A 12,500-nucleotide genomic window follows, 5' to 3' on the forward strand; every position below is an offset into this window, starting at 1 on the left:
CTCTCTTCGCTTTAACTCTCTGAGCGTGTTTTTAATCCAAACATATCATATCTGTATGTTTTTGGAATCAGGAACCGACCAGAAATAAGATGAAAGTGTTTTTAAATCGATTTCGGAAATTTAATTTTGATCATAATTTTTATATTTTTAATTTTCAGAACTTGTTTTTAATCCGAATATAACATATTTATATGTTTTTGGAATCAGAAAATGATGAAGAATAAGATGAACGTAATTTTGGATCGTTTTATAAAAAAAATAATTTTAATTACAATTTTCGGATTTTTAATGACCAAAGTCATTAATTAATTTTCAAGCCTCCAAGCTGAAATGCAATACCAAAGTCCGGTCTTTGTCGAAGATTACTTAGCCAACATTTTAATCAATTTTATTTAAAAATGAGGGTGTGACAGTGCCGCCTCAACTTTTAGAAAAAGCCGGATATGACGTCATCAAAGACGTTTATCCAAAATATGAGAAAAACGTCTGGGGATATCATACCCAGGAACTCTCATGTAAAATTTCATAAAGATCGGTCCAGTAGTTTACTCTGAATCGCTCTACACACACACACGCACAGACACACACACACACACACACACACACACACACACACACACACACACATACACCACACACACACACACACACACACACACCACGACCCTCGTCTCGATTCCCCCCTCTATGTTAAAACATTTAGTGATCAAAACTTGACTAAATGTAAAAAGGGTTCACACACACACACACACACACAAACACACACACACACACACACACACACACACACACACTCACACACACACACACACACACACAGTTCGCACTTGCAATAGGGGCGGGGATGTAGCTCAGTCGGTAGCGCGCTGGATTTGTATCCAGTTGGCCGCTGTCAGCGTGAGTTCGTCCCACGTTCGGCGAGAGATTTATTTCTCAGAGTCAACTTTGTGTGCAGACTCTCCTCGGTGTCCGAACACCCCCGTGTGTACACGCAAGCATAAGACCAAGTGCGCACGAAAAAGATCCTGTAATCCATGTCAGAGTTCGGTAGGTTATAGAAACACGAAAATACCCAGCATGCTTCCTCCGAAAACGGCGTATGGCTGCCTAAATGGCGGGGTAAAAAAACGGTCATACACGTAAAATTCCACTCGTGCAAACAACACGAGTGTACGTGGGAGTTTCAGCCCACGAACGAAGAAGAAGAAGAAGAAGAAGCACTTGCAATGATAATGACAGAAGAAGCCAAGACCAACAATTTCATTTTTGATTATTCAACCAAACCCTTTAGTTCCCTGTTGTCTTCACACTGCAACTATAGGAGAGAACTAAAAGAAGCAAACAACATTTTATTATGATGCATTCCCTTAACAAAATTGTGTTTACCCCCCTGCCGTCTACGATATGTGTCTTTATTACCCCCTGTAAATCTACTTGTAAGAGTGGCCTACTTGTCATTCGCTCCGCATCTATATTCTCTTCTAACTGATGAGACAATGCTCCTCTTCCTACCCCCCCCCCCCCCCCCCCCCCCCCCCCCCCCCCCCCCCCCCGCCTCCACCTCCACAACACCTCCCCTTCTCCACTCCCAAATCTCCTCTTTCAGCGGACCATGTCTTTCTTCCAAGCAAGCGCCATCGTTATTGTATCATTTTATTTTTCGTGTTTGGTTCACGGTTATTTAGACGCACATTTGCTGGTACACTGCGTTCAAGCTCTGTACCCCAGCGTCAACCTCTGCCCTCTCGGCCTCCACGTAGGGCACGCCCTCGCAGCCTGTCATAGCGGTGTCAATACACTTCAACAGGTGGGGGATGGCCCTGAAAACAGACAAATCAAAACTTGACAAAAGAATTTGACAGGAGAAAAGGTTCCGTACAACTCTCGCTTACTCTATTACACATGTCGTATGCACAAAGAGCGATTACTTCCCTTTGGTTATTTGATAAAAAATAAAAATAAATATTATCGCCATATGCTTTTTTTTTTCTTTCTTTTTTTTCCCCTCCTTTCCAATCTCTTTTTTTTCCCCACCAAATTACATTTTACAAAGGAAAAACATATGATTGTTCTTCTAATGATGTACTTCAATATTATATTGTTATACATTGTTAAAACCGGCACGGTTGGCCTAGTGGTAAGGCGTCCGCCCCGTGATCGGGAGGTCGTGGGTTCGAACCCCGGCCGGGTCATACCTAAGACTTTAAAATTGGCAAGCTAGTGGCTGCTCCGCCTGGCGTCTGGCATTATGGGGTTAGTGCTAGGACTGGTTGGTCCGGTGTCAGAATAATGTGACTGGGTGAGACATGAAGCCTGTGCTGCGACTTCTGTCTTGTGTGTGGCGCACATTATATATATGTCAAACAGCACCGCCCTGATATGGCCCTTCGTGGTCGGCTGGGCGTTAAACAAAAAATAAGAGGACTGGGTTGAGCGTGTCTGGGTTTGAAGTGTTCTGGTGTCAGTCTGAGCTGATGAGTGTGCAAGGGGTATGCTCTCTTCCAAAAAACATCAAGATCTTGACTAAAGTTAACCAAGTCGCGTAAAGCGAAATCACTACATTTAGTCAAGCTGTCGAACTCACAAAATGAAACTGAACGCACTGCATTTTTTCACCAAGGCAATATAGCTTCGTCAATCCCCCACGGCAAGGAAACCGCTTACACTTTTCACGTGGAAACCGCAGTAAAATTGACAAGCCAGTATAACGCAGTTACGTTTGCGCTTTGCAGGAAAGCGCGCTTTTCTCTATTCTTTTTAACTTTCTGAGCTTGTTCCAAACATAACATATCTATATGTTTTTGTAAGCAGCAAATGTTAAAGAATAAAATATCATTATTTTCGAATCGATTTCTAAAATAAATATATTCTAATTACAATTTTAAATTGTGTATGACCAAACTCATTAATTAGTTCTGAAGCATCCAAGCTGAAATGCAATACTAAAGTCCGGACTTTGTCGAAGATCGCTTTGACCTTGGCCGGTCGTCGTGGGTCCGTGTAGACCCAGAAGGGTGTTTAATTGCAAATATCTCTTAAACCATGTAAGCTTACGTTGGTTACAAAAACCAATAATCACCTGCTGCTGGCGCATTGATACACGCTTAAAATAGACTCGGTTAGCCTTGAGGGTCAAGTACAAGTACAAACAAGTCGCGTAAGGCGAAATTAATACATTTAGTCACTAGATGAATACCCGCTTCGCCGGGTACGGCTTCGCCGGGAAGAAGTCGAGCCGAATACCTGGCTGCGCGAAGGAAGGGAGATAAACGCGCAAAACACTGGAGAAGAGTAATAACCGGCTTCGCCGGGACAGTGACCTTCTAAAAATAGTATAACGGGAATATGGATTGAGCGTTGTCGACAGTGACCTTCTAAAAATAGAAACGGTAATATAGATTGACGCCACACGAAGGAAGGGAGATAAACGCTGAAAACACTGGAGAAGACAAGGAAGAGTTACTGGGAATGGATCCAGAGAAAAACCAAAATCGGTTCAGCGCTGCGCGCTGAGAGCACGTGTTGAAATATCTCATCGACCAGGTTGTGTCCGGGGTGTACCTGAATATGGCCACCAAATTTGAAAGAGATCCATCGAGAACTTTGGCCATGCATCGCGGACACACACACACACACACACACACACACACACACCACACACACACACACACACACACACACACACACACAAGTCGTATATATATATATATAGAAGCTGTCGAACTCACGGGATGAAACTGAACGCACTGTATTTTTTCACCAAGACAGTACAGCTTCGTCAATCCCCGCGTGAAGGAAATCGCTCACCTCCCACGTGCAAAACGTAGTGATATTGACACGCCAGATTAGCGCGGCAGCGTATTGTGCTAAGCAAGAAAGCGCGCTTTTCTGTATTCTTGTTACCTTTCTGAGCTTGTTTTGAATACAACCTATCATATCTATATGTTTTTGGAATCAGGAAATGATAAAGAATAAGATGAAATCTTTTTTGGATCGATTTCTTACATTTTAATCGTAAGACTAATTAATCTATTTTCGTTAATTGTGATCACATTTTAAGAGTAAACATGACATATGTATATATTTTTAGATTCAGAATGTGATGAAAAATACGATACAATCAATTTTAAATCTGTTTGCGAAAAATCGATTTTAATGGCAAGTTTAATGAGCAAACTCATTAATTAAATTTTAAACCTCCAAGCTGAAATGCAATACCAAAGTCCGGGCTTCGTCGAAGATTACTTGACCAAAATTTCAACCAATTTGGTTGAAAAATGAGAGCGTGACAGTGTCGCCTCAACTTTCACGAAAAGCCGGATATGACGTCATCAAAGACATTTATCCAAAAAATGAGAAAAAAATCTCTGGAGATACTATACTCAGGATCTCTCATGTCAAATTTCATAAAGATCGGTACAGTAGTTTAGTCTGAATCGCTCTACACACACACACACACACACACACACACACACACACACACACACACACACACACACACACACACACACACACACACGCACACACACACACACACACACACACACATACACCACGACCCTCGTCTCGATTCCCCCCTCTACGTTAAAACATTTAGTCAAAACTTGACTAAATGTAAAAAAAGAACGCCACAAAAATACGAGGAACATAAGTTATGCGAAGTGATGACGTTGATTGTTTGACATAAGTTGGCTCATGAATTATTCCCGGCTATGTCAGTCAGCTGTAAGCATTGCGTTGTGTTTGGGATGAAAAGAAAATTATTGTGAGTTTGCTTCCATAGATCAGTCAAAACAGAAGGGAACATGTATGTAAAAGAAAAACAAGAGGCGAAGCCTTCAAGGCTCCCGTAAGAAACAAGAGGCGAAGCCTTCAAGGCTCCCGTAAGAAATCGACAAACAGTAACACAAGCTCAATCACTCCGTCACACACACACACCACACACACACACACACACACACACACACACACACACACACACACACAGTTAAAACTAACGCATCATATCTACTCCATGTATAATTTTCAAAAGAAGGCAAACAGATAAAATGACTGTGTATTTGTTGGTGTAGTTGTCCCTGAAGGAGATCTTGTGCAATCCTCACACACACACACACACACACACACACACACACACACGCACACTCGGACACACTATTAAACTGCATCAGCATAATTCTCATGGCAAAGCTTATCTACAATCATTAACCTACCCAGAGCTTGCGTATCAAGATAATATATTCTTGGAATTGTCATACGACTGAGAGTTAAAGATATGGGCGTCACGATGGTCACACTCAGACAGGTTCACATGAGGTTATTTTCCCTGGTCCTCGCACTCCGAAGTCTATGATATTGTCCAGTGACACGTTGTCCTGCTGACAACAAGCTCCGCGTGCCTGGGCATGAACGGTACAAAGAAGACCATTATCTCTCATATACTGGCTGTGTGAAAGCTATTAAGGTCAATAACAGAAAAACCGTGTACTTCCTCACTGCAGCCCTGGGAAGCTTTTAAATCCTGTCCCACTCAATCAGTTATCGGGATGTTCCTGTGGTAGCACAACCTCTTGTTTAGAGTACACTATGCACTATGTCTTTGTATCAGAGAGTTGTAATGTTAATTTGTTAGGACGTCCTTTCCTGAAACAAATGAAAAGTTGGATTACAACGCTGCAGTGTTCTCTGCCCTGGATTGTAGCTTGCCCGTCGTAAATCAGCAGTAGATATGAGGGTACTGTGTTCAATTGGAAATCTACCATCACCTTATCTGTCTTTTACACTGCAGACACTAAGCAATAGGTACCTGCCATGTGGCCACTTTTTCCACTGCTGTCCTCAATCTTATACTTTTCATCAAGACTTGTCACCATGCCGAGTGGATCTAAATTCGGAAGTCGCCATGTGGCTGAGGCATATCTGACATACTCTCAGCGTCGATCTTGTTGTAGCTTATCCTCCTTTCTGAAACAAAAGGCAAAATGCGATTAGTAGTGATGACTACAACCTACACAAATGTAAACAGTGTTTTGATACTGAATGGTCGGGTTATACAAGCCACTTTACCTATGCAGCATGGGAACCCTACAATATGCGAAACATATCAACTGACTGCAGCAGCCTGGTTCTTAAAATAATTCTGACGGTCAACACAGTCAACACACTATTCACAGTCCATTTGTTTGGACGACTGTCGTTGTCTCAAAACTCGCATTCTACCTGCTGTCCAAAAGAAACTAATCTTACGTTGTGCTGCCTTGAAAGAAAATGCCAACAAAGACAAGGAAGCTGTTGCAATGTAAGTTTAGCAAACGTTTGCGAATCACGATAGTGCGTAAACAGCAAACAGTAGGCTGCAATCAAAGAATGAAACGCGACACAGATCTATAGATCTAGCATTCAAAAACTGTCTTTCAAATTTAAGGAAGTTGTTGCAAGGTACCAAATTTTACAGACAGAACCTTGACAGAGCATGTTTTGAAACTGAGGCAAAATCGTAATAATTTTGACTTTGAGAACAAATTCATTCCGTTTCCTTATATCTGCATGTTCAAATAAATGGTGGACAGTTTTAAACGGGCAGAGTAAACTTGAGACTCAACTACAAGTTTTGAAATTCACATAAATCGAACCAAGAACAAAGACATCCAAACATTACAGGCACTTCAGATCAACTCATTTCACAAGAGGTGACTGCCTAGCACTGTGTTTGATATCCGTGTCTGCTGAAATAAAAAGAAATTAAACAAAACGGATTATCAGTAAGCGTAGGTGACACGTTGTAGGAGTGGGAGACACTAGATCTGTCTGTACTTACCGGGGACACGACTGCCAGATCGACACTGCGCTTTCGACAGCTCTTCCTCGCGCAGACACTGGAAAAACGCTGTGCAGATCAAACTGTAGGAAATCTCCTTTGGTATCTTCTTTATCTATTTTTCTGGAGCTAAGAAACCGAACAATGTGAAATCGTCTTCCCCGAATCGGCGAATGCAGAGGTGAGAACTGAAAAGTGAATCTATACCACAATCCTTCACGCGACCTGACCTGATCTTGACCCCTGACCTGGTCTACATACCACACACGACACAAACCAGTCGCCTGCTTTTACCCCCCAAAATCCCACCACCACCCGTTTTCTTTGGATATACACTTTAACTACACACATGCCGACGAAATGTTGATCATTGCTTCAATACTCTGAAGATGTTGCTTGGATAATAACCAGGTGAAATTAGTATTTCGGTGTTCAGTCAAATGTTAAAGTTTCTATCACATACACACGCACGCACGCACGCACGCACAGACAGACAAAGTTTACCATCGCATAGGCTACACTTACGTGAGCGTAAGGCGAAATTACCACATTTTGTCAATCTGTTCAACTCAAAGAATGAAACTGACCGCACTGCATTATTTTCACGAAGACACTATGTGCTTCGTCAATCCCCGCGGCAAGGAAATCGCTGACACTTGTCACGTGGAAAACGTAGTTAAATTGACAAGCCAATATAGCGAAATAGCTTCTTTTTAATTCAAACATAACATATCTATTATGTTTTTGGAATCAGGAAATGATGCAGAATAAGATGAAATTATACTTGGGTCGATTACTAAAATGTTATTATTAATTAGAATAGAGATTTTGAATGACCATTTTTAATTAATTTTCAAGTTATCAAGCTGAAATGCAATCCCATAATCTAGGCTTTGTCGAAGATTGTTTAATCAAAATGTCAATCAATTTAGTTGAAAAATGAGGGCGTGACAGTGCGGCTTCAACTTTTGTAAAAAGCCGGATATGATGTCATCAAAGACATTTCTCGCAAAAGTGAAAAATATATGTCCGACGATGACAACTTCGAAGTTTCAAATGTATAATTGCTGGAAATTCAGCAATGTTTTATTTTGTTATGGGTGTGGATAAGGAGGTGGTGGTGGTGGGTGGGGGGGGGGGTGGCAAATCAAATCAAATCAAATCAATTCAAATCAAATCAAATCAAATCAAACTAACTTTATAATCTCACATGAAGAAATTGCATTGATGGTACATATGACATAAAGACAGACGAAAGACTACAACATTAATATTATATTTGAATATATGTTATGTACCAATGAATAACATTGTTCTCAAACTTACAAGCACTGCCCTGCCCTGCCCTGATGCTCTGCGATGTTCTGGCCGGCAGATGCTAACCTGGCGACTGTACACATCCGAATTTCCTTTTCCATTGCAGTCTCGTCAAGGGGACAAGACAGCACCGCTGGGAAAGAAGAAACACGTCACTGTAAAAGCAGTGTGCCTCACCATTTCACATCCGACCAATCTTTTAAATGGGATTTAAACATCCATCTATTTTACATATACCAAAAATAAACACCTTGACTGCTTACTGTTGAGGGTAGGATTTGTTTTATGAATTAACCTTTGCCGTGCTTCATGGGTTCACACAAACCCATACTTTTAAAGAGTAGTAGTGATTGTAACTATCCCTCTGCCGACGGCGCGGGTTCTGCTACACCCATAATTACCAAAGCGGTGGAACAGTGTCTGTCTGCCTGTTTGTCTCCAAGAGATTGTCTGTCTGTCCGTATCTCTCTGTCTGTATGTCTGTTGTCAGTTGCTCTGTCTGTCTGTCTGTCTATCTGTCTATCCGTCTATCTGACTGTCTGTCTATCTGACTGTCTGTCTCTGTATCTCTCTCTATATCTCTCTCTCTCTGTATCTCTCTCTCTGTCTCTCTCTCTGTCTCTGTCTCTCTCTCTCTCTCTCTCTCTGTCTCTCTCTCTCTCTCTCTCTGTCTGTCTCTCTTAGTCTCTCTCTCTGTCTCTCTCTTAGTCTCTTTCTCTGTCTCTCTTTCTTAGTCTCTCTCTCTTTCTTAGTCTCTCTCTCTCTCTCTTTCTTAGTCACTCTCTCTTTCTTAGTCTCTCTCTCTCTTTCTTAGTCTCTCTCTCTCTTTCTTAGTCTCTCTCTCTCTCTTTCTTAGTCTCTCTTTCTTAGTCTCTCTCTCTCTTTCTTTGTCTCTCTTTGTCTCTCTTTCTTAGTCTCTCTCTCTCTCTCTTTCTTAGTCTTTCTCTCTCTCTTTCTTAGTCTCGCTCTCTCTTTCTTAGTCTCTCTCTCTCTTTCTTAGTCTCTCTCTCTCTCTCTCTTTCTTAGTCTCTCTCTCTCTCTCTTTCTTAGTCTCTCTCTCTCTCTTTCTTAGTCTCTCTCTCTCTCTCCTTCTTAGTCTCTCTCTCTCTCTTTCTTAGTCTCTCTCTCTCTCTTTCTTAGTCTCTCTCTCTCTCTCTCCTTCTTAGTCTCTCTCTCTCTCTTTCTTAGTCTCTCTCTCTCTTTCTTAGTCTCTCTCTCTCTTTCTTAGCCTCTCTCTCTCTCTCTTTCTTAGTCTCTCTCTCTCTCTTTCTTAGTCTCTCTCTCTTTCTTAGTCTCTCTCTCTCTCTTTCTTAGTCTCTCTCTCTCTCTTTCTTAGTCTCTCTCTCTCTTTCTTATAGTCTCTCTCTCTCTTTCTTAGTCTCTCTCTCTCTCTTTCTTAGTCTCTCTCTCTCTTTCTTAGTCTCTCTCTCTCTCTTTCTTAGTCTCTCTCTCTCTCTTTCTTAGTCTCTCTCTCTCTCTCTCTCTCTCTCTCTCTTTCTTAGTCTCTCTGTCTCTTTCTTAGTCTCTCTCTCTTTCTTAGTCTCTCTCTCTCTCTCTTTCTTAGTCTCCCTCTCTCTCTCTCTTTCTTAGTCTCCCTCTCTCTCTTTCTTAGTCTCTCTCTCTCTTTCTTAGTCTCTCTCTCTCTCTCTCTCTCTTTCTTAGTCTCTCAGTCTCTCTCAGTCTCTCCCTCCCCCTCTCCCTCCCCTGCAAGAAGTCGGTGAAGGGAGAAACTCGATGCACCCACTGAAGTAGCGCTGTGGGTTTCCCTGAACCCACCCCGTCGTTAGAGAAATAAACGGTAAAAACCCTCTTTCAAATGTATGGGTTCAGACAAACCCGCATCGTCGTTAGAGAAATAAACGGTAAAAACCCTCTTTCAAATGTATGGGTTCAGACAAACCCGCATCGTCGGGCGTGTGTAGTCAAAAGCGGCATCCGGCAAAGGTTAACTTCACACACGAAAAGCCACTAAAGGTAATTTATCGATCATTACCAATGTGCCCAGAGGACGGTTAATTGTTGGTTTGTGTCCAAGCCAAAAAACGATTTTATGCAGCGTTAAGGTCTGTCCGGTGTAACACGAAAGTTTTATTCCACGAAAAATTGACTCTGGAGTAAAAAGTTCGTACGAAATGTTTACTCCGAGTAAACGTTTCGTACGAGAAAAGAAAACATTACTCCCTCCACGAAATGTTTACTCCCCAAATTCTTACGTCCAGTAAAAAAAAAATCTCGTACGCGAAAATGGAATGCGGGCGAAGGAATAATGACAATATGTGACCTCGCGCAAACGTATGTCGCGCTACCCCTCCCTCCGCCCCTTCCACCACCAGGACTGACAGGGGACAAGGGAGTAAAAGTTGCGTACACATGGCGTGGGCAGTACATTGCTTGTGTTAGATGAGAGTAATTTATTCGTTATTTATTCATCAGGGGAGTAACATTGTCGTTAGAAATTTTTACTCGGAACACACCTGTCGTGGGGAGTAATTTTCTCGTGTTATGGGGGAGTACTTTTTTCGTAAAGGGAGTCAAATGTTCGTACAAAATTGTTACTCCTGAGACACGAAAACAAACAACCCAGCAGACAGGGAAAAAAAAAACACCAAAAACAAAACCTACCAGACTCTTCAAGAACAAGCAAACAAGAAAAAAAGGGTTAACTCACTCGAGAGGGTCACGGCGACAACAACCAGCAAAATCATCAAACGCTCCATCCTCATGCCAAAGATGTCGTGGACTGTGCAGAAGTTTGGCAAAATAAACTACCTCGGTCAGAAAATAATGTTTCTGTGTTGTTCGCACAAGGGCTGTTGCAATTTATACACTTTTTTGCAAGCAAAGGGCAAACTAATCTTGTAACTGCGTTCGTTTCCTGAAATTAGCCAACGTGCAGCTGAGAGTTTCGTCATCATCTATAATTTTCCAACCATTCGGAGAGCAGTTAAAACTCACATGTTGAAAGCGTCGAGTTCATTGCTTTTCCAGCCAACTGCGAATAAGATGTAACAGCGAAATTCAGACTTGATTGAACAGAGCCTTTTCCGTGACCCCAATCACATGATCTCATTCAGCCAATCACTCACCTGACCTCCTTGCTTCGATTTGTCTGGTGCAAGAGAAAGGAACAAATTCAGAGTCAACAGCAGACAGTAAGGATATGGTGCACGGTGTAACACTGTATTTGACATAAACTGAGTACGCAATATCATTTGCTTCTTGCGAACCTTGACAATGCAAGTTTCAAGCGAGTTGCGCACAGCATGGCTTTCTGAGAAGCTGGGCGGTGCCTTGCCATTGTGTATCCCCACCCCACCGGCTGTAGCTTTCAGTGGTTATGTTAAAACATAAGTAAGTTAAACCTTACTTTGTTGCTGTATATATATATATTCGGCTTTATCATTCATTGAACATAAGAAAACATCTCTTTTAACAACTTCTTATCACTTTAACAAAGTGTAGACTCCAGCCTTAATGGGCATTACTACGCGTTACAAACATAACTACGTATAAAGAGCATAACCGAGCACATTGGGCTCGTAGCATGGGAGAAACCAACCATAAATTATGTAATATAGCCTTTGTAAATAAGTGCGAATAGGAGTCTGGGACAGGACGGCATGGGAGGAGGGGTTAGATATCAAGTATGTTCGCCATTGAATAGACTGCCTGGACAGAATAAAACAGTACTCGTGGGTAAATGGTGAGCCAATTACATCGGTGACGCTGTGAATTGACATTCTGAATTCAGGACCCTCATGCAGTGGGGGAAAATTACAACCAGACAGGAGCTACTCTACGCAGAAGTCTTGTTTTGAATTCGTTCTGCACCGACCCCACTTTCATTACCACCCCTACTGACTTACTTGTGTTGATTTTAGTGTGTTTTTATGTCAAAATTTAACCAAAACTTACACAAATATGCTTCTAATTTGTAACTGCCTATTAAAGATACTTTCCAACTGGAGAGAGAGAGAGAGAGAGAGAGAGAGAAACAGAGAGACAGAGAGAGACAGCGGAGAGAGAGAGAGAGAGAGAGAGAGAGAGACAGAGACAGAGACAGAGACAGAGAGAACTTTTAAAAAAAGTTATTTTAATTTGTTACTATGTTAAATATATCCCCACCAGCACCACCGCCACACTCTCTATTGCCATTACCAACAGCAAGGCCTTATTTACTATTGTTGATAGTTGATTAGTATTATTTAAAATGCCATCATTACCACCACCTCTGCCACCACCACTATACCAACACCACCCTCACCAGCACCACTACCACCCTTAATATCTTAATATTTTTCTTATTTGGTTACTATCTCTAAAATACCACCACCACGATTATCAACGCGATCATTGTTACCATTAC

General features: G+C 41.8%; 1 protein-coding gene across 1 annotated transcript; it reads right to left on the reverse strand.

Annotated features, from left to right (window-relative positions):
- Nucleotides 1–1,253: 1,253 nt before the first annotated feature.
- LOC138957530 (uncharacterized) lies at nucleotides 1,254–10,963 on the reverse strand. Its single transcript, XM_070328640.1, has 3 exons — nucleotides 10,803–10,963; nucleotides 8,144–8,267; nucleotides 1,254–1,820 (listed from the first exon to the last, which is right to left on the reverse strand). The coding sequence occupies exons 1-3, from the start codon at nucleotides 10,855–10,857 to the stop codon at nucleotides 1,682–1,684; spliced, it is 318 nt and encodes a 105-aa protein (XP_070184741.1). The 5' UTR covers nucleotides 10,858–10,963; the 3' UTR covers nucleotides 1,254–1,681.
- Nucleotides 10,964–12,500: the final 1,537 nt, after the last annotated feature.

Source organism: Littorina saxatilis, unplaced genomic scaffold (assembly GCF_037325665.1).
Source record: "Littorina saxatilis isolate snail1 unplaced genomic scaffold, US_GU_Lsax_2.0 scaffold_1552, whole genome shotgun sequence".
Classification (NCBI taxonomy): domain Eukaryota; kingdom Metazoa; phylum Mollusca; class Gastropoda; order Littorinimorpha; family Littorinidae; genus Littorina; species Littorina saxatilis.